Here is a 22,759-nt window from a genome sequence, read left to right as displayed (position 1 = left end):
CTTCAGCCAGTAGCAAAGCGAGGGTAACTAAAAGTTCTTTTTCCCAGGCACTGATGTTTTATGTCCCTTGTTCTCCCTGCATCTGCCTGTCTGCCTGATAAAGTTGTTGTGATGGGTAACATCTATTCAAGATGAACAGAATAGAATATTACAGATGCTTGTGAGCTGGAAAGAGCTATGGACCCAGAAGTGAGGAGGCATTACAATTAAACTTCTCATTATTACGAATTCGTAGGGAAGTGGATGGAATCTTATTTGTAGGGAAGTTGATGGAGTCAGAACTGAATTTTATCTGGTCTCTGGTACTTACTAGCTATGTGAGCTTAGGGAAATCACATCTCTGACCCTCATTTTCCTTACCTGTAAAATGGAGGCAATAATACTTTTGTTGCAAGGAGATGGCAAGAAATAGATATAATATGTGCAAAGAAGCTGGGACAGAAACAACTCTCAATAAGTAGTAGCTGTTGTGTTTATTAAAGAATTGTTTTAATATTTTTTTCTTCTAGCCTTTTGTCTGCTGAGGGCCTGGAAAAGCATCCATTGTTCCTAGGCATCTTTTCTGCCCTGGCTCGAGGTTCCTATCATTTACAAAAATTCTGGTCACCTGCCTCAGGCGGCGGCGCCCAAAGCCCCACGGGCATCGCTGAGGCCCTGCTTTTCGGGTATTTACGGCGCGCGGCTGCCCCAGCTCCGGCTCAAGTCTGCGCTTCCAGGTTCAGTTTCAGGGTCTCGCCCGCGGCCCCGACCGGCGGGCGCGGAGCGGGCAGCGCGGCCCGGACAGCACAGTCCGCTGGGGGCCGCGGAGTTGGGAGGCGGCGTCCGGGAGCCCCCGGAGGAGGATGGGCTGCGGACACAGCAGGCTGAGCTGCTGCAAACCCCCCAAAAAGGTAAAGGGCGCCGGCGGAGAAGTTTGCCTTCTCAAGGGAAGAGGGGCGCGGAACGGCTCCGCCGCAGGGCACCCTAGGCGCCCCGGCTTGTCCCGGGTTGGCCGGGGACGCCGGGCGGAGGACGCCGGGCTAGAGGCAGGCACGGAGGGACGCGAGGGAGGCTCGGCCGGGCGGCGCTCCCTCCCCCGGCCCTGGGCTGAGCCGCGCGGGGCAGCCGAGTTTACCAGCACGGCCCCAGGGCCGGGAAAGGGCAGCTAATTCTGGCTGGCGGACTGGGGAAATGTCTAGTGTCTATGGCAGGTGCCCTTTTCCGTCGGTCTGGGGCTGCTGGCTGTGTGGCCTTGGACATGTGACTTGAACTCTCTGGGCCTTGGGCTTTCCCACCAGTAAGGGGCAGATAATCTCTGGGGCTGCTACTCGCAGAGTGGTCCACGGATTTACATCATTGGCGTCACCTGGGACCTGTTAGAAAAGCAGAATTTCCGGCCGGCCGTGCCGCAGACTTGCTAAAACAGAACCTCCCTTTTAACAAGATGCCCAGGTGATTACAATACTCTTCAAAGTTTGAGAAGCTCTGGTCTAGAGCCTTTTCAGGCCCCAGAGCCGGTGCATTTGGGCTGTCCTGGGGGTAGCTGGGAGGGGCCAATGAGGGAGGAGACCTACCGCCTTCTGCTGCCCTTCCCTCCCTTCCTGTCCCTCCCTCAAGGGGCCTCTGAGCTGGGTTAGGGCCCAAGAGACGCTAGCTACTCGGGTTTCTTGCAGTGGGACCAGCTGCCCCTTGGGGTCTGACTTCCTCACAAGGTCAGAGCCTGGAGCCGGAGGACAACCTCCTCAGGGAACAATCTAAGGCACAGAGAGGGCAGGGAGGACTCTCAAGTCCTGACCCTTTTCCTACTACTGCCTGCTCTCCAGCAGGGTGAAAATAGGTGGTCCTATAAACTTGATGACTGGTCCCCTGGAGATGCTACACTGTGACACTAGTGATTTTTCAGTGGACTTGAGTGCCTGTCTCTCTGCTGCTTTGCTTGTGCCTGTGTACAAGCTTTTCTGCCTGTTGAGTATGGAGTTCTGTCCCCAAGCTGGGTGATTCTATTCCATGCCCTGTGCCTAGTCCAGGGAGACGAGTGTGGGTCCCAAGTTCAATGCTCCCCACTTTCCTTGCTCCTCCTTCACTCCCCATTCAAAAAAACTTCACCAAGCTCTGATCTAGAAACCCTTGCGTGTTCCCTGGCTCCAACAGGGAAACTGAGGCTTGCCTCTCAGCGGAAGCAGAGTGCTGGCTGTTGGGATGATGCACAGGTGAACCTGTGCCTGGCTGGAGCCTTACAGCGAAGCTGGTGATAGTCAGACATCGATCCTCGGTGTTAATCCTGGCTCTGCCACAAACATGTTGTGTGACCCCAAGCAAGCCCTTACCGCTCTCTGGACCTCAGTTTCTCCCTCTTGTGTGGAGAGGGAGGGGGCTGAGCAGGACGATTGCTAAGAGTCTGAGAGTCTGTGTTCTCTGCACCTGTGTCAACCTCTCAGCCTGCAAAGTGGGCCAAGGGTGAATTCCATCTACGCAGTGGCAGGAGGAGACTGGAGGAGGAGCCCTGTTCCAGGCCTTGACTCTCCCGTAGTCTGGAAGAGGAGACCACAGTGAGCATGGGTTCCCCTGCCTCCTGGCTTTTCTGAGAGCCTCGCCAGCTGTCTCTGTCTGTCCCTGGCACAGCCTGAAATGGACCACCAGTCCCAAGCTGTGAAAGGCAGGTTAAGTCAGCACAGACTCTCCCATTGGGAAAGGGCCTTCGGTACCACCTGGGCTGATGCACCAACATATAGGTGGGAGGTTAAAGCCCGGAGAGGGAAGGGTCTTGACTGAGGTCACAGAGCAACTTGGAGCAGAACACAGGCACCCAGTCCCCGAGCCCAGTGTTCTTTGCTCTGCCCCTACTCAGTGCTTCCAGCGGCTTCTTGCTGATTTCAAAGCCCTTTGGCGTTAACGCCTTCACTCTGTTGCCTCAGAGCAGTCCGGCCTGCCTTCCTTTCCCAGCAGCACCAGGCCCTTGCCCCTGTGTGGAAGGATTTATAAGCTGGTTTTGTTTAAAGCTCATGCCTGTTTCCATCCCTCTGGGCTGTGCTTCTGCCCAGGTGCTCATCCAGATGCCAACCCCTGGAAGGTGTGAGCTTCCAAGCCCATCCTCAGGAGACTCTCAGCCCCTGGGGGCCTCTGAGGGTGGGATGTACAAAAGTGAGCTCACCCCGCGGGAGCCTCCGGTCACAACAATGACTCACCCTGAGTGGCAGTTGACAGAGTACTTTCACATCCTGCTGACCTCACAGAAGCCTGGAAGCCAGGCTGAGCTGCTGAATCTCCCCCACTCTACAGGCAAGGAGACTGAGGTTCAGGAAGGAGTGATGTGTCCAAAATCATAGAGCCAGTTGATGGCCAAGCTGTGCAGCGAAGCCAGGATTTCTGCCCTCCCCAGCTAGCGCTCACCGCCTCACGCAGAGCCCAGAGCAGATGCCTCATGCATATTTGAGGGCATGAAGGAGGGCCCCAGGAGAGCCAGAGCAGGGGTCAGCCCAGGATGCAGCATGGTGCCTCAGCCAGCCTTGAGAGATACAGGGAGGCTTCTCGGGTGAGGAATGGGCATGCCTCAGCTAAGTGTTGTGGGTTTGGTGGGAGTTACCCAGTTGAGGCAGAGAGGACAGCCTGTGCGGAGGCTGAGCCTGAGAAAACACAGACTGACAGTGCTTGCCGTGGAGGGAGAGGTGGCTGGCAGTGAGGAATGGGGCCAAGACTGCCCTGCCTAGGGACAGTGGCTTGACCACTAGGGCTTTTCAAGGTCCCTCCAAAGGCCAGGACCTAAGGGTTTGCTGAGTCCTGCAGGTGACAGTGCCTGGTGGCCTTACAGAGAGGCCTGACTGGGACCAAGTGTTATTGGAACTTTTGGGGACAGTTTGAAACCCCAGTAAATGAATGAGTGGGGATCCCTAGCAGACTGGGCATGAATGCTGACAGGCCACCTGCATGGTGTGGTTCTTCCTAAATGCTTTTTGGCAGAGACTGTGGCTGATGTGACCACATCCCCTGGGAGGACTTGGGAGAAGGCCAGACAGAAAGGGAAGGGGCCAAGGAAACAAATTTAAGGCAAAGTTCCATTTGGATTCCTCTGGAGCCAAGGCCTGTAGGGTGACGTGGGAGTCCACAGGGCCTTCCGTCCCTTATAGGTTACCAGCTCCCTCTGGGCAGTGATGGGGAGGGACAGCAGTGCCTCATGGTCACCCCCCGTGCGTGTGCCTGGTGTAACACCTGGACCCCCAGTCCCCAGGGCTTCCACTCTGGCCACAGCACTCAGCCCTGAGCAGGGCGTCTGAGAACCTGGCTCAGCACTGCTCCTGCTGGGCCTCAGGCAACAGGTTCTCACCCGTCAGTCTCTCAGTAGCCCTTCAGGAACACGTCCAGGTGGCAGGCCAGGTGAGAGAGAGGTAGAGATGCAGAAGTAAATGGCATGGAAGAGCCTGGCATGGGCATGACTAATTCTAATACAAAACCATAGACCCTAAGGGCATGGCCTTTAAAACTGGATTCACACACTCATTTATGAACTCAGCTCACCAGACTCTGGGCCAGGTGCCACTTCAGTCCTGGCTCCATTGTGGATCCATTAAGTGACCATGGAAGGGACTTGGCTTTTCCGGGCATCAGTTTCCAAATCTATAAAATAGGTGTGATGTTAGCTCCTGGGCCACAGGGTGGTTCTAAGATGAGATGAAAGAATGCATGTAACAGAATCCCTGATCCACTGGCTGGCAAGTGGCACACACTTGATAAGAAGGCATGTGGGGGAGGATATCGCAGCCTGGATGTACCCCAGGAAAGCAAACAGGGATGCAGGGGACAGGAGGCATTCATGTCCTTGGAATGCTGTCAGGGTTGGGAAGATGAAGCCTGGAGCCTGGCCGCTGCTTTTGACCTTCTGAAGTGTTGTCAAGCAGCATCGGTGTGGGGAGCAGCCTTGTCCTCTGTTGTTCCAGAAAGCAGAAGTGTGGCCAGTGAAGGGACACTAAGGGAGCCAGAGCCTACTTCTCATGAGGAAGAAGGGTTGTGAGTTCCCATCCTGGAGGAGTTCAAGCAGAGGTCAGGTGAGATTTTGGCAAAAACAGAAGAGGAGGGGGTGCAGACCTAGGACTAGCCAATATTTAGGATCCCAATTAAACCATCTAATTATTCTGATTATTACAGTGTTGGAGGCAAAAATCTCAAAATTTGGAAAAGTATAAAGAATTTAAAAATGACTTTTAATCCGATCATGAATGTGCATGTACATTCCGGTGTACATTTCAGTGTCATTCCTTCTATTCTTTGTCTGTGTATGTGAGTGTGACTGTTTATACAGAAGTGGGAATATATTCTAAGTGGTTATATTCTAGTTACTTAATATTTTGCTGGGAGCGTTCTCCCGAGTTGGGTAATCCCCGGAAATGTGATTTTTAATGGCCACCTAGTGTTCTGCGGACTTTCTGTGACTCACTTAACCAGGCTGGGTACGACTGATTATGCTCCCCACGCCTACCCTTGTTATTCCGGAAAACCCTGTGTTTTCATCCTTACCCAGGAAGCGCGTGCTTTAGAGTCCAGAGGGGACCGGAGGGTGGAAGGAAGGCCTTCAGAGAGAGGTGGCACCTTGGCTGGGTTTTGAAGGTGGGTAGGGGCCAGACACTTGTGTCAGGGTGAGTGGGGTACAGGAGGCAGGGCCCCTGACACCCGGTCGGTAGGAGGGAGGTAAATTTGACCTTTTAACTCGCTTTGCTGAGATAGAGACAGAGGGACTGTGAAAAGAGGCTGCCTTTCTTGGGCACCGAGCCCTCCGTCCCAAACATTGTGGGGACGTTGGTGCGTATATGGCCTCTGAGCCTCTGGTTTTTGCTCAACCCACAAAATAATGCCTGCCCCTCACCAAAAAGAATCATCCCAGTTAAAGCCAACACAGGGGGCCATACATAGGCCCTCTGAAAACCTCGTGAGGTTGAGCGCCAGATTTCTACGGTATAAAGGGACATCTGTGCCCTGTGACCTAAAACCCATCAGAAGAATTTTTAATAATCCTTGCCTTGGAGACACATCCCTTGGTAACACATTTTCTGCACATGTATAAGTCTTTAATTCTGTTCCTTTGTAGTGGAATGCCCAGGTGACTTGCGGTGTTCCCCAGCCACCTCAGGATGGCCTTCGTTGCCTCAACTGGGTCTTGAGTTTGGGGCCCATCTTCACATAAGCACTTGTATTTTTTTTTTTTTTTTTTTGGTTACAAAAAGGGCCAGAAAGGATAAAACTTCAAATTAGTGGTCCACAAGCAGACTGCTGAAAAAGTCAAGATGGTGACACTCCTGGTAGGGAGGGCTGCCATCTGACAGCTCAGTGTTGATAGGTTGGTTAGTAAGCAAAAGTCTGATATCTGCCTGAAAAAGAGCTCCAAGGGGCCTCAGTATAAAATTCATGAACATTCATGTTCAAAAAATAAACTTGGAAAAAGTAGGGTCGCCTCCCATGAAAGGAAGAGTCTAACAGATGGCTGAGTTCTGGCTCTGACATCTCAGGGTGCTCTTGGGTTTCCATCCTCAAGGCCCGTACCTTGTCCTCAGCGTCCACCACCTTCAGAGCCTTGTGAGCCACCTCAGATGGAACAGGACCAGCAAGAGGGGGCAGGAGGAGCTCCTGGGATCCCCCCCCCCACCGCGGGCAGAGAGAAGGAGAGAGAGGAAATCCATCCATCTTGAGCGCAGAGAGGTCTAAATCTATCCATTACCTGGAGACAGGCTTCCCGACTTCTCTCACCAGGTTGGATCTGAATCCCTAAAAATCATTTATCTTGTGTCACTTTGTTTTCAAACCTGAACCCTCCAGAGCATCTAGGCCAAACGCCTCACGATACTGCAAACGCCCATCCCACATCCATGCTCTGCCCCCGAGATAAGTGTTGTACAAACTGACCTACTTGCAGTTTGCCCTGCTCCCCAGCAGTGAAGCTCTTCTTCAGAACGTCCAGCAGACCTCGTAGACCTCCTTGTTGTTTCTCCGCTGCCCCGTGCCACCCCATCCCTGCCCTCTCCTTGAGGAGACAGCCCCAACAACAGAACAATCACCTGTAATGGGTTGAATAGTGTCCCCCCAAAACTCACGTACACCCACAACCTATGGATATGACCTTGTCTGAAGCAGGGGTTTTGCGGATGTAATCTGGTTGAGCTGAGGTCATGCTGGAAGACGGTGGGCCGTAATCCGATGGTGTGTCCTTGTAAGAGGAGGGGAAGTGGACAGATGCAGAGGGAGGAGGCCATGGGATGGCAGAAGCAGAGACTGGAGTGATGGAGCTGCAGGCCCAGGAACACCGAGGGTTGCTGGTGGATGGAACAGATCCCGAAGGACCCGACCCAGCTGATACCCTGATTTTGGACTTCTAGCCTCCATAACTGTAAAAAAAATAATTTTCTGTTGTTGTAAGTCACCAATTTTGTGGTGATTTGTTACAACAGTCCTAGGAAATGTATGTTTTAAGCTTAGCGACTCCCCACCCTCTCTGGCTCCTCCCCTACCTTGCCACTGGTTGAAATGGGCCAGAAGAGCTCAGGGCCTCCCCTGTGGAGCTGGGGCTTGGCGGACGAGTGGGGAGCCCTGCAGACGAGGAGGTGCTGGGACAAGGCCCACATGCTTTTGGACACCAGCTGCCGCATCTGCAGAGGAAAGAGCGCTGGACCCGGGGGCAAGAGTGGGCCCTGCTCCCGCCTTTTTCACTAGCTTGCTGTTTGATCTCAGATTGCTGGTTCTCGCCCTGGGCCTTGATTTCCCCACCTGTAAAATGCCTGCCTTGGCTGCTTTTAGGTCCCAAGAAAGGTATTTGTTCTTCCTGTTGGTGTGAATTTCTGGGTACACGAATCAAATTTGAATACACCGTTGTTTTAAAATGTCTAAGAATTTAGGTAAAATTGAACATTCCCCTCCTTGACCACAACAATTCTAGTGTCTTCTCTAGAGATGACAACTGACTGCCATCAACGTGTGCTTTTCTAGATAGCTTTTCCTGTGCGTTTATATACCAACTGAAACAGTTTCTTTTGCATATCGATATTCTACCAAATGCCTTTCCACCTGTGTATGTAAATGTCTACTTTGTTATTTTAAACATTGAAGTCGCATTGCCTGTTGTTATATGTCCCTTAGTGTATCAAGCCAGTTCCCGGTTGTGGACATGAAGCTGGTTTCCATCGTTTCCCTGTTCCAAGTGATCCCGCCCTGAGCACCCTGGAGATGCCCACGCCTGTCCTTACTAATGGTGCCTCTCTGCGGGCAGTGCCATTGCGGGGCGGGGAAGCCCATGCTGTGTGTACCTTGGGAGGTGGCTGCTGGCCTCTGTCATTCTCTGCTCCAGGCAGTCCTGCCCTGCCTTTTACGCCCTCCACACAGGGGCAGCTCAGGAACGGAGGGTGGTGTGAAGGGATCAGGACCGCACCCCCCCTCCCACCGACCCCAGCCCCTCCTGAGCAAGGATCCCTCCTTTCTTGTCCTCCCCAGAAGCCCTCTTCCTGCGGAGCTGACAGCTGAGTGTGTCCAGCCGCCAGCCCTGCCCTGCCTGGAGCGTGACAGGATTGATAGCAGATGAGGTGTCAGGATGACCTCACCCTGCCTGTTCTTTTGCATCCACAGCATACCAAAACCAGAAGGGCCCTGATGGATCCCGTTGCCCAACTCCATGCCCTAGAGAGGAGGAAACAGAAGCCCAGAGAGGGGAGGGCACTTCCCCAAAGTCACACAGCAAGCAAGTAGCAAGCCTGAGCCCCGACTCTGGACTCCCCCTGGGGCTTTTGCCTGGGTTGGGGAGACAGGTGGTTATCTGGTCGTTTATCTGTGCCCTCAGCCTATCTCTTCCCTCACCATGGTCGCTGACACCATTTTCTGTTCCATTCCTTCAGGGTCTTTCTGCCTGACAGGCTGACCCAAATGCCGGAAATGGTGCCGAGGGCCTCTGCCAGCTCTGGGCCCTCTAAGGCAGACCCCCTGGGAAGCTGATATGGAGCAGGAGAAGGTGGGCTGTAGGGAGGAAGGAAGGAAATCTGGTATATTGGAAACTCTTTCACAGGCTCAGCCTCTCCATCTGTACCCAAGGGGTCGGACCCGGCACTTGAGGCCTTCCCTACTGCCATGGTCGGGCCCAGCAGGTGCATAGGAAGGAAATTGGTTCTGTCCTCTGCTGAGATCTTTCATTGAGTGGTCGGATAGGAGAGATGGAGACCACATCCGCCCCTGCCTTGGGGTGCTCTGGGGACATTGCAGGTGTTCAGGGACTCGGCGGGGCCCCCCTTACACAGCTGAGTGGTGCCGGCTGGCGCGCCTACCTTTCACTGGGTTACATTGGTGTAACCTCCGGCAGGCACTGGATGATGTTGAGGCCACTCTGTAAAATGAACGAGTTGAACTAAATCTTCAATGTCCTTAGCAGTGTGAAAATGAAATTGAATTCAGCCATTGATTTGGCAGAATACTCTGCCCATCCTAGAGATGGAGAAGCTGAGGTTTGTGATTATGGTGTTCTTACATCTGAGCCTCTGTAGTCTGGGTATGAATGCTAACATTTCTCCATGGCCCTGACCATGGAGGCCCTGCCTTTCCTCTCTGTGAGGCCCTGGAGGGCCCCTTGGGCCTCCGCCCCCACCTCCTTCCTGTCTCTACCCTCAGCCAATGGGCTCTGCCTGTGGTTGTTCATGTCCCAAAACTGCTGGTGCCGGGGCCCCACCCACGCTGAGTCCAGACACCAGAAACACAGCTCTGATACTGCAGAGGGGTGTGACTGCGTCCCTTGAGGCTGCAAATCCTCTAACCATTCAGCCATTTGGATCAATCTGGTGTCCGCACAAAGGAAGCAGAAGGGACTCTAGTCTCTGCCTTCAATCTGGATTCCCCAGTGGAATCTCTGCTCCCCTGCTCTGTGTTCTCAGACAGGCACCATCCATCCCACCTCTGGGCCTTGGTTTCTCCATCTGGAAGTAGGAGGTGGGAATTAGAATAAACTGTCAGCAGGGGCCCTTCCAACTCTGTCTTCTGGGTCCCAGTAAACCCTCCTCAGCCACAGTGGGTGTGACAGAACTATATGGCCAAGAGAAGCCAAGGCTGTGGTCGATGGGGGCAGTGGAGGGGCTAGGTGAACTCTTAAGGGTCCTTTGGTTACTAAATATTCAAAGCAAAGCAGGAATAATAAGGATAGAAGTCACACCATTCAGAAATACACAGAGCCCGAAGGCCCATGAAAAGGATGGAGTGATGGTCTCTAAAGCGAGGTTAGACCAAGTGTCTTCAGGAAAGGCTGAGCCATCCTCAGGGCTACTCTTGGCTTCCGTCCTAGTAGGATTCCCAAGGGGAGGAATAGCTGGGCAACCTCTATCCAAGTTGCTTCTGCCTTCCTCATTCTTTCCTGGTGAGGCTCGGAACTTGAGGGAAGTCAAGGAGTCGATCCCAGATGCATTAGTATGAGACTATGAAAATTCACTGCAAAGTATTACAACTTGAATAATACTCAGCAGAGCCCCCGAAACTGTTAATGTTGGTGGGTTTTACATAGCACCTGCACTAGCTGAACACTTGATGCTTCCTGGAGGTCTTGCTGGGCATCAAGGATACTTCATAGAGCGACTGACTGTTGGAGTTGAGGGTCCTCTGAGATCATTCAATCCAACCTGCAAAATGAAGTCTGCCTCTTCTTGCCTGCTACCAGTGACGGAAAGCTCACTACCACCACCCCATCCCACTCTCCAGTAAGGCAGCCTGTCTCTGTTAGGGGCAGTTCTGAAATTCTTTATGTTGCCCTGAAAACTTCTGGAGACTTCTAGTCTTTAGCCACCATCCTGCCCTCCAAGACTGTGGACCACACACATGCACCTTCTACTTCATGGCAGGGATTTGAAGACGGAGCCCAGGTGTGTTTTGTTTTGTTTTTTGGCCTGTTCTCAAGGCTGACCAACTGTTGGTGACAGTCCCTCCTGTAATTTGGTTTGAGTCTCCTACAGCATCCTGTTGGTTCCTTCCAGGTGGCCAGTTTCCCCTCCAACATGCGAGTACAGTCGAAGGGATCTCCCCGGGACTAGTCTGGGCTTGTCTGCCTTCCCCACAGCTCTGGCTCTGTCCTCCCCTCTGCCGAGACTCTGTCTGCTTTTGGTGGCCCGGTTCTACCAAAGACCAGGTTTGCTTCTTCTGGCTGATCTCGTAACAGGGCTCTGGTCGGCTTGACGAGGAGTTGGGCCCTAGAACTATGCGTGTTACCAAGATATTGGGGCCCTGTTTCTGGCCTTCTTAGTTGAAGGGCTGCCCTGGAGTCCAGAAAGACTGAGGAGAATGTCTGTTCTCACCCTGACCCATCAGGGATAGGGAAACTGAGGTCCAGAGAGGGGCAGGACTGCCCTAAGGTCACACAGTAAAGCTGGAGCCTCGGTCTCCCGGCCTCCCCTCCCAGTCCTGGTTCCCCCTCCATCTGGTGCTGCTAGCTCCCGCCTCATGGCTTGCTTCTCCCAAGTTTCCGTTGACACAGGAAGCTGCCATCCCTCTTCCAGAGTTCAGTCCGGATGCCCCTCCCAGCCCGAGGCCTCCCCACTCCACTTTTGGAAGGGGAAATTCTTGTGGCCCCTCCTGGCTCCTGTCCTCTCCCGCTGCAGGGTGGACTCTGTGCCATGACCTCTGAGGAGGAAGCAGCCAAGGCCCCAGCACGGGAATTTTCCATACAGTGGTTGCTTATCAATTCCTGCTCAGCTCTGGACTGTGTGTCCCCAGGCTTTGGTGCGCCTCCAGGTCAGCTGGTTGGATTGGTAGATTGGAGGTTGGCGCTTCCCAGCACACACACACCCGCCTTGGATTCCGGAGCTCTAGGACTCGGCCTGCGAGCTATGCTAAGTAAGCGCTCCAGGTGGTTCCGATACAGGAGGCCCTATCTTAGGCCAAGAAATACCTAGAAAGACTGTTCTGGGCATCATCACAGACACTGGGGCAAATCCAAAGTGGATTTCAAAAATAGTCCCTATCATCAAGGAGCCCCCTTGGAGCAGCAGGAGAAACACAGGTGACCAGGTCCCTGCTTGCATAGGTGTCTGAATAGGCCCCAGAGTGTAGAGCTGACAGGAGCCCTGGGACAAGACCAAGTAGAAATCATACATGAGCCGGGCCTGGAGCCTGAGAAATGTTGACCGAATGCCATGTCGGGGTGCTCTTGAGCTCATGGATGTGCGTGTTGGGGCCAGGAGTCCAGCAGGTTGTTTTGGTTTGGTTTCGGCCTAGCCAATTTGGCAACATTAAAATAATAATAATAATAATAATAATAATAATGATAATAATAATGATAATAATAATAATAATAATAATACTGCTGCTGCTGCTGCTGCTGCTGCTGCCAGTCCAGGTTGGCAAGGCTGCAGTCAAACTCGCCTTCTTGTGTGCTGTTAGTGGGAGAGTTAATTGGTAGAAACTTTCTAGAGGGCAGGACCAGTAATTTCAGATGTGTAAAAAAAATCTTGTAAATCAGTATGTTCACTGAAGCATGATTTGAAAATTAAAATGGAAATAACGTAAACATTCCACAGTGGATTACTGATTAAGTGGTGAAATTCATCTAAAATATTTAATGTCATGTAGCATTTGCTCATATTTGAAAAAAGTAAGATATACAGAAGTATATATTATTCCAATAATAAATAAATATATATTAGTCACTACCGCTATAATTGGAAAAAGGTGTTTGCAAATATTTAAACATTAAGAAAATGGAGAGGAGGCTGTTAGAGTGAGGACAGACTCTGATGGGTCTTGAATGTCATTCTGAGGAGTTATCCTGGGTAGGGAGTGGGTCTGTCAGGATCTGGAGACTCAAGCCCATGGCCGTGTCCTGCTAAAGGTCTGGAAGCTGTTAGTGGAGAAGTTTTTCACTTTCTGGGATTGTTAGTTGGGAGAAGTCAATTTCACATGAGTTTTATGATCTTATTTCAGGCAACATGAGGCCGATGGCAGCCTAAGAAATCTAGCAAAGCACTGTGGGTCTTTGTTCTTGCCAGATTTTTCAAATATAAATTAATAAATGTGTACTATGTTTGAGCCCTAGAGTGTGCCAGACTTTATAGGTGCCTGATCTCACCGCATCCTTAAAACAGTCTCAGGAGGAAACCAAGGCTCGGGGAGGCCGTGTAGTCACGTGGTGTTGGATTTAGGATTTGAATCCAGATCTGGGGGATTTTAGAATCCCAAACTTCGTAACCATACTGTTCCAGTCTCTAACCTGCTGAGACCTGGTTCTTACACTGATGTTGACGTCGAGGCACCACGTGACCGTGTCTCACCTCCCCGACCTCCAGTTTCCTCCCTTGTAATAACCCTCACCTCACAGTGTGGCTGAGAGAGGCTGAGATCACACAGAGTTGGAACGCCATGAGCCTTGTTGGGTGAAGCCAAGACCTCCTCGCCTCCACTGCACAAAGGAGGAAGCAGGAGCCCCAAGGAGGGAAGAGATTTGTCCAAGTCGGTGGAAAAGCTGTGACTGGAATTCAGGACATCTCACTCCCATAAAAATGTTGCTCAGATGAGTGTAACCAGTGGTGATAGCAGGGACAAGACGACCACTGACGTTTATCTCCCTCCTTCCTCCCACCCCGAGGGGGAGAGGCTGGCTCCTGTCACTTCCCAGAGGTCTGTGTTGACAGCTTGCGCCTGGGCCAAGCATCCCCTGCCCCCCTGGGCAGGAGGGCTGAGGCTTCCCAGGGCGGGTAGAGGGAGGGCTCAGTTGTCAGGTGTGCCCGGGGGAGGCGCTGGGCCTCGCTCAGGTCTCCAGGGTTCACGCTGCACCGGGCTCTGTGCCGGGCACTTTGAGACAGGAGCACGATGTTCTGGAAGCCTTCCCTTCTCTTCCCTCCTCAGCCAGAAGTGTGCCTTCCAGCAGCATGTCAGTCGTTCTCGAGTTCAGGAAATTGTTAATTTTTATTCTAATAATTACTTAATCTGTTATCATAATAAAAAGTGAAGTTTTTCTTTTACAATGATAATTTACAATTGAACACTTTCATAGCCTTTTCATAGGCTGACTTAAGTGCTTTTTAAAAAAAATGGAGCCTAGAATACCTTTTTTTTTTAAAGAACACTATTTTGAGGTATAATTGACATAAAACATTATACTAGTTTTACACATACAACCTAATGAGTCAATACTTGTGGACATTGTTAAAGTCTAATTACAATAAGTCTAGTTAATATCTGAGAATGTTTTGAAAAGTATGCAGAACGGCTTAAATATTTTTTTCTACCCTGGATGCTGGTCCAGTGGCCAGTGCCAGACTTTGGCCAACTTCTCACCTCTCTGGGGTGAAATAAGAAAATTAAAGGTGTGAGTGTGTGTGGAACATCAAGTAAGGATTTCAGTTCCCCTTTCCTGGAAGAAGCATCTTGAGCTCCCTCAATGTATTTTGGAAAGTTAAGGTGTCTTCTATTTTATGAAATGTTAGTTAACAGTCTATAAATAAATTTTTTCAGCATCCTTGCTTGTCAGCCCATATCAACTCTCCTCTTTAAAAATATTATTTATAAAAACTGAAATGTGGGAGCCACTGACACTGCTTTGGGGGATAGAAGCCTTTTTGCCTCAGTTCTCTCCTTTGATCAGATTCAACCTACCCTGGCCAAGGATGGTTAAAGCACCTACTAGGTGTGGCTCAAATATCTGCCAATTGTCCCCTGATCTTGTTTTTGATTGAACCCTAACCTGCCTCATCCTTCTCATCTTTAAATTGGGGGATAATCATATTTCCCAGGGTCCTTCTTTTTTAAAATTTATTTTTTATTATTTGGGGGTGGAGGTTTATGTTTAGAGGAGGTACTGGGGATTGAACTCAGGACCTTGTGAGTGCTAAGCATGTGCTCTACCACTTGAGCTATACCCTCCCGCAGGGTCTTTCTGAAGATCAGCTAAGATAGTGTAGATTAGACAGCACAGTGCCTGGCACATCTTCATTATATTATCTCAGCCCCATCTGTCACGGTAAGTACTACTGCCTCCTTGTAGGTGGGGGACAGCGCCTCGCAGCAGGAAATCAGCACAGTAAAACCATGACTCGAACTTCTGATGCTCTGCCTTCATTGTAGGGAGCTTGGCTGGAAGTTGTGGTAGATGCAGGCCCTGAGAAAAAAGGAGAATTGTCTCTGAACTGGGGGGTGGGAAGTTTTAGGACACTTGAAGGCCATAACAGGGGGAAGGTGATAGCAGAAGGTCTGGCCAAGTCCGTGGAGAAGGAAGAGGTGGCCGTGGTTGGTGGCAGGAGCCAAAACACAAGAATCTAAGGAGAGGTCACCCAGCATCAAACTCCCCGCCAAGGGTTTCCCTGGCCAGGATGAGAAATCCTGCTCTGGGAACCCCTTCCCTGCAGAGAGAGTGCTGCCTTGGGACGGTGAGGGAAGGAGCCTAAGCAAACTGGGCACAGGGTAGGGGCTGGCACAACTGGAATTCCTGTCTTGCCTTTGGAAGAATCCTGCCCTAGCATCCATCCTCATGCTGACCTCCTACTTTCTTTTCTTTCATCCTCACTGTTGTTTCATTTCTTCCAGAGGTGCCAAGGACCGGATCAGCCACCCAGACCAGAGCCGCAGGAGCTAGGTCCCCTCAATGGTGACACAGGTGAGTAGCCAGCCCTATAAATGCCCTCCATGACATCTGTGAAGTTTCCTATTTTATAATCAACAGATGAGATATAGCTATTTAACTATCTCACAAGATCTCAGTTGGGTTACATTAATAGGAGTGTTACGTCTAAAATCAGGGAGGTGATAGTTCTTCCCTGTTCCCAGCTATTGATACCACACCTGGAGTGCTGAGTTTATTTCTGGAAAGTACATTTTCAGAGGAATCCAGAAACATTGGAGGGAATAGAGTGGAGAAAAATCAGGCTGGTAGGGAATCTGGAAACCATATCCTTTAAGCAGCAGTTAGAGAAACAAAGGATGTTCTACCTGGAAATGTTGCAGGAAAACACATCAGTTTTCTCCAAGTGACTGAAGTGCCCTCATGGAGAAGACAGATGAGCCTTGTTAATTGTGACTCAGAGGTCAGTACTAGGGCACAAGATGGCAAGAACAGGCAGGCAGAATTCAGTTCAATCTCAAAAGATTTTTTTATGTGCTTGTTGGTTTAAAATCATCCGAGCTACCTCGTAAATAGAATGAGCGCTCCATCTCCAGAAGTGTTTAATTACCACCTGGGGGCTGTCAGGGAGATTGTATATGAAGTTCCACTGGGCCAGAATTCAGAGGTTCTCCAGTCTGGCTTACATAAGAATTTCCCGGGGGTTGGGAGGTAGGATTTCAAAGATACACACTCTAGGGCTCCACCACAGACCAAATAAATAAGAATCTCCAGGAGTGGGAGTGAAGGCTCTGCCTTGTAAGTGATGACAAATTTTTTTAATAAGCTCCTCCCCAGCTGGGGTCAGGCTGGTACTGTGCTTGTGGACCAATGTTTGGGACCTTGAGCCTGGAACTCTCTGATTGTGACCACTGCATCCCCTGAGGACCCAGAGCACTGACTCAGTCCTCCCATCCTGATGGGCTGGCCACAGCCTCTGTCCTCACATTTCTCATCATACCCTGTGCCCGGCCCGGCCTGTGGAGTTCTGTAATATTATCACTACTACAGTTATAATAATACTAACAATGCAAGGAATTAGCCTCTAATGCTTGTCACAGGTAGTGAACAATGAAGAGCATTTACTGAGTACCTCCAAATGCCTGGCACTACACTTACTGCTTTTTAAATTCATTTGTTTGTTTTCTTTTTTAGATTCCACATAAACATGATAATGTACAGTATTTGTCTTTGTCTGACTTATTGCATTTCACGTAATACCCTCTAGGTCCATCCACATTGTTGCAAATGGCAGAATGTCATTCTTTTTTATGGCAGAGTAGTATTCCATTGTCTATGTATACCACATCTGCATCCATTCATCTGTCGATGGACACTGAGGTTGCTTCCATATGTTGGCTGTTGTACACTTACTGTCTTTTGTGTGTAAGCAGGCAGGACAAGTTGGTAGTTCAGAGTGTTTGCCATGGAATTAGGTGATATAGGTTGACAACCCTTTCCCTGCATTGTGCACTGGATAATCTTGGGCAACTTGAATAATTTCTGTGTCCCTCAGTTCCCTCATCTGTGAAATGGGGGTAGTCATAGTGCCCACTGCACTGGGCTGTGGTGAGGATGAAGACACTTGGAACAGAGCTGGGCATGTCCCTGAGCCATGGTAAGCACTCAGTATTCCTCACCTGCGGCTATGATTTTGATTGCCATTGTTTTCTGATAAAATCATCTCAACAGCCCCATGAGGTAGGTGTTATTATCCTCCCAATTTCACATATTGGGTAACTGAGGCACAGAGAGGGTGGGTCCCTGCCTAGGTCAGACCCAGAGCCTGTTGGACTCAGAGTGGCATCACCTGGCCTGTTTTGGAGTTTCCCTAAACAGGGGCTAGACTTCCTGCTGGCCCCTCCTCCCCACTCACAGCAGCCCCTCTGCCTTCAGCTGGAGAGATGCTAACAGTGAGGGATCACACACTCAGACACAGGACCCAGCAGGTAAAGGATGTGACAAAATGGCCCATAACCATATCCTCTGTAGGGAGAGATGAGAACTGTGGCAAACAGCAGAGCCACGTCCTGGATGGATGGGGAGACACCTGCTCCTCAGCTCAGCTCCTGGTTGACACTAAGGCACAGACTGCCATTTCTTTGACTTCTTCAAGAAAAGTTTGGGGGAGGGTAGGACAACTCAGTGGTAGAGTGCGTGCTTAGCATGCATGCAGTCCTGGGTTCAAATCCCCAGTGCCTCCATTAAAAATAATAAAATTAAAATTTGAAAAAAGAAAAGTTGGAAATCAATGTATTAAGTAAAAGCTGTCCAAGTTATTAAGGTCACAACTTTTTTTTTTTTTTAATTTAGATCCTGGATAGAGCAGACAGACCTTTATGGGCCGAATCTGTCCTGTGAGTTACCTGCTCTGCTGTAGATCCGGGGGCACAGTGAGACCACTGGCCCCTGCACTTCATGAAGGAGGGTCTCCAAAGCCAGGGAGATTTAAGGGGCTGCCTCTGGAGGCTGCCCTAACTGAAACCATGCTCCAGCTGGAGACCAGGCCCCCCACTGCTTAGCTCCAGCCTCCCACACCCTCTTTGCTGGGCCGTGACCCAACCTCCGCTCTGAGATTGCTTTTCTCTTTCTCCCCTGTAGCCACCGCTGTCCACCTCTGTGCATCTGAGGAGGTTGAGCAAGACCAGAAGGCTATAACCAGAATTCTCCAGCAACATGAAGAGGACAAGAAGAAATGGGCGCAGCAGGTAAGTCCCAGCCCCTCTCTTTCCGTCTGCTTAGTTAACCTTATTAAATCCCAGACCGAGGGCCAACTTTCGGTTTTATTGTTGTTGTAAATATCTGTCGACTCCCTTTGCCAAGAAAGGGGCCCTTTATCTATTAAGCAAATACTTGAAACTGCTGGCATGTGATTCATTATATTCATTCCAGGCAATAAAAGTGGGGAAACAGTAACACAGCAGAGGGGCCTCCAGCCGGGAGTGGCATCAGGATTGAAAGATTCTGAAATCCTTTTCTACCTGATAATTCTCTGGGAACCTCCCCCTAAGCCCTAAAGAGGGCCAAGTTGGCCACACCTGCTGTGTCTTGGAGGCCTTGTGCCCTCTCTGGGCCACTGTCATTCTCATCACTCAGATAAGTGGGTGGGACTCTGATCACCAACCTCTGCAAAGCTCCAAGGGTCAGTGAGCGGATAAGAGAGGCTGCCCTCCTGAACCTACTCAATCTCATCCCGCCCGGGACACTCCGCCCCCAGGTGGAGAAGGAGAGGGAGCTAGAGCTCGGAGAGAAACTGGATGAGCAGCGAAGAGTCCTGGAGGGAGAGCACAAGGAGGCCCTGCGAGGTAAGGACGAGGTGCACCGGGGAGGGAGTGGAACAGGCTCTTTCTGTTCCACCTGCTGCGTTCACTCGGGGACGCCCATGGGCCCCTCCCTCCCACCTCTGGTCCACGCGCAGTTGGTCACTCAGGGCTGGAGTCTTCAGGTCCTTGGATTTGTCCTTTCAGGCATGTAAAAATCTGACCCCACGTTTTGTTTTGTCTTAGTTGAGAGCTACTTTTTTCTTTCCATTTTAAAAGCAGTTCGTATCCATTATAGGAAATTTGGAAAACCTAGCCAAATAGGAGAAGTTTTAAATGTCTGTTTTGTTTTCCTTTCCGACTGTGATGACATCTCTTAGAATTTATGGTCAGGTTGATTTTTTTTTTTTTTAGTAAGTTTCTTTCCTTTTAAAAGAGAATTTAGAATGTATGGATTAAACAAAAAGATATTGTAGCACAGTGGTTGGCTCTTGACTCTGCAGCCACAGTCCCTGGATCTGAATCCCAGCTCCACCAGGTACCAGCTACGTAACCTTGAAGAAGTTAGTTACCCCTTGTTCATAGGGTCTTTATGAAAATTAAATGATTTAATTTAATGGATAGACTCTAGAACAGTCCCTGATATTTCACAAGATACTTAGCAAGTAATTATTAGCACTTATTATTTTATTACTGAGAAAATTTAAATTGTGTGTAATTCCACCCAGAACTAGTCACTGTTACCCCTTTGATACAGGTCCCTGTCATTTCTTTTTTGTGTGCTTGTGTGCATACCTAGGATATACGTCTATACACACCCACACACACTTTGAGGGGAGGAGATAAATTGATTTTTCCCTTTGAATTGTATTAACACCTTGTCATTGAACTCCTGTAGCACAGGTTTAGTAACAACGTGGCATTCCACTGGGTACCTTGTTCATTTAATTGAGCCCCTTTGGTTAGGCATTTCAGTAATTTCAGACTTTTGCCCTTGTTTATAACAGCAATGATACATACACAGTGAACCTCATTTTGTACAATCTGTGCCATATTCATGATTTTACCATTAAAATAACATCCTAATAGAGTTGGTATAATAGAGTTTATGAACATCTATCTTTTATTTTGGTAGAATACACACAAGATTTACTTGTAGTGACATTTACTCCATTCACGGTGTTGTGTGACCATTACCACTGTCCACTTCCAGAACACTCCCATTGCCCTAAAAGCAAACCCCATACCCGCTAAGCAGTTCCCCCCTATACTCCTCACCTTCCAGGACCTGGGAGCCACCAGTCTGCTCTGTGTCTCAAGGCTTTGTCCACTCTGGACACTCATGTAAGTGAAATCATACAACCTATGGCCCCCACATCTGGCTTCCTTCCTCCAGCACGACATTTCCAAGGCTCATCCATGCTGCAGGGAATATTTGCACTCCATTCCTCCCACCCCCTGCCCATTTAAAAAATTACTCCATTCCTTTTTATTTATCCATAATATTCGTGCATGGACACCTCGTGCATTGTTATTCATTCAATTGATGGACACCCAGGCTGCCTCCACTTTTTGGCCACTGTCAACAATGGCACCAGTATAAACACCTGAATGAACATCTGCTTTCAGTTCCCCTGGGCTGTACGCCCAGGACTGGAATGGCTGGGTCACGTGGTAATTCTATGCTTAACCTTCTGAGAAACCGCCAAGCTGTTTTCTACAGTGGCTGCACCACTTTTTAGTCCCACCAGCAGTACATGAGGGTTCCAACTACACCACATCCTTGACAACACTTGTTATTTACCCTTGTTGTTGCTGTTATTATTATTGCCCTCCTAGTGAGTGCAAAGTGATATCTCATTGTGGTTTTGATTCACATTTCCTTAATGACTAATTTTGCTTCGCATCTTTTCATGTGCATATTGGCCATTTGTATCGCTTCTTTTGGGAAAGTTATCTATATTTTTGATGCTATGAAAATTCACCTTGAAAATGTCATATCAATTTCGCCTTAATCATCAGTATTTGCATGACTTTTCCCCAGAATTTTACATCTTTTTTTTTTTTCAGAATTTTACATCTTTTAAAACAGCTAAGGTTATTTTATATCCTGTTCTTTTTATTTAATATTGTATCAAACATGTTTCCAAGTAGTTCTTCTGCTACTAAAGTGTTTATGAAGGCTGGACAATTACGTACATGGTTTTCCTTATTTCCTGTGAATCTAGACATGGAGATTTTAATTATTGTAAGAAAAATTGCACTAAAGTTTTTTTACATAAAGATGTGTCCACATTTTACAAAATATCCTTAGATTCCCAGAAATGAAATAACTAGAACAGGGGTCTAAACAGTGTTAAGAATCTCGATACATATTGCAACATTAGCACAAAACATTTTGAAATAGAACTGAAGCCCTTGCCCTGGAAATTTGAAGGGTTGCATTTTAATACTAATACACCCTGAGAAAGTGGGCCTGTTACTTGACCTTAGTTAACTTGCTGTATGTTTAAAATCTACCTTGAATCTCAGTTCAATATCTATATCTCTAAAATCTACCTTCCCTCCCTCACAAGGCTTTCATGGGAAAACAGCTTTCTTCTCCAAGGAAAGCGTAGCTTTGATATTTTTAGTACTGTAAATATATTGATGAGAAAATTTTCCTGTTGTGTAAACTCCGGAGGTGAAGGGACTGCCTTCACCTTGAGTTCTTCCCATCTGTCAGAATTCTTCCATAGTTATTTTTAAATTGCCTGGCATGTATTGAGTGCTGCATGTATTCAATGAATGAATGAAAGCATAGCATAGGGGAAGTCTACGGGCTTTTATTTGTTTGGGGGAAAGTACACAAATAACTGGGAGAGGCTAGTGGTGATTTTTCATGTTTGATGACGCTTTCTTTTCTTTTTTTTTTCATTTTTAAATTATACATTAACATTGACTTTTTTTGTCTCTTTAAAATATTTTGGGGGGGTAGGTAATTAGGTTTATTTATTTATTTTTTTAATGAAGGTACTGGGGACTGAACCCAGGACCTCGTGCATGCTAAGCACACACTCTACCACTGAGCTATACCCTCCTCCGCTAAAATGGACCCTTTTTGATGTACTGTTTTATAAATTCTAACACAGGTATGGATTCATGAAACCATCACTGTAATCTAATACAAAATAGTTCCATCACCCGCGTAAGACTCTCTCAGGCTGCCCATTTGTGCTCACATCCTCCCCTACCCCAACCCCTGGAACTGATCTGTTCTCCACCACCGTGGTTTTGTCTTTGGGACTGCTATGCAAAACAATGATACAATATAGCTTTTGATATCTGCTTCGCTCCCTCAGCACGATGCCTTTGAGAGTCATCCAGGTGGCTGGGTGTGTCACGAGTGCTTTCTTTTTCACGGCTGAATTGTAATCCAGTGTTTACTCATCCCCTTGTCCCAGGACATTCAGATCATTTCCAGCTTGAGGCAGTCAGGAACAGAGCTCTTCTAAACGTTTGTGTACACGTTTCTGTGTGTGTTCATAAATTTCTTGGGTAAACACCTAGGAGTGGAATGAATGGGTCATATGAGAAACGTTCAGCTCTATAAGAAATGACTAAATTGCTTTTCTGGGGGACCGTCATTTTACATTCCCATCAGCGATGGACGAGTTCCACTGTTGCTTCTCGCCAGCACTTGTCAGTAATTTTTATTTTAGCTCTTCTAATAAATAGGCAGTGATATCTCATTGTGGGTGTAATTTGTGTTTCAATAATGACTAATCATGTTGAACATCTTTTGTTTCTTTGCTGTCTGTATATCCTCTTTGGTCAAATGTCTATTCAAAGCTTTTGCCCATTTTAATTAACTTGTTTGTTCTTACTCTTGCATTTTGAGAGATCTTTATATATTTTGGATTCAAGTCCTTTGTATTTGCAAATATTGTCTCCC

General features: G+C 48.8%; 1 protein-coding gene across 1 annotated transcript in view; it reads left to right on the top strand.

Moving 5' to 3' along the window:
• The first annotated feature begins 695 nt into the window (after positions 1 to 695).
• CCDC69 (coiled-coil domain containing 69) overlaps positions 696 to 22,759 on the top strand; it is a 32,458-nt gene continuing 10,394 nt past the window's right edge. Inside the window, exons 1-4 of the mRNA XM_074360949.1 lie at positions 696 to 890; positions 15,493 to 15,562; positions 18,167 to 18,273; positions 18,783 to 18,870. Of these exons, the coding sequence (XP_074217050.1) occupies positions 843 to 890; positions 15,493 to 15,562; positions 18,167 to 18,273; positions 18,783 to 18,870 (313 nt within the window). The 5' untranslated portion in view covers positions 696 to 842. The remainder of the gene's footprint in view (positions 891 to 15,492; positions 15,563 to 18,166; positions 18,274 to 18,782; positions 18,871 to 22,759) is intronic.

Source organism: Camelus bactrianus, chromosome 3 (assembly GCF_048773025.1).
Source record: "Camelus bactrianus isolate YW-2024 breed Bactrian camel chromosome 3, ASM4877302v1, whole genome shotgun sequence".
NCBI lineage: Eukaryota > Metazoa > Chordata > Mammalia > Artiodactyla > Camelidae > Camelus > Camelus bactrianus.
The sequence above is the reverse complement of the archived record's forward strand: the minus strand, read 5'-3'. Positions and strand labels throughout refer to the sequence as shown.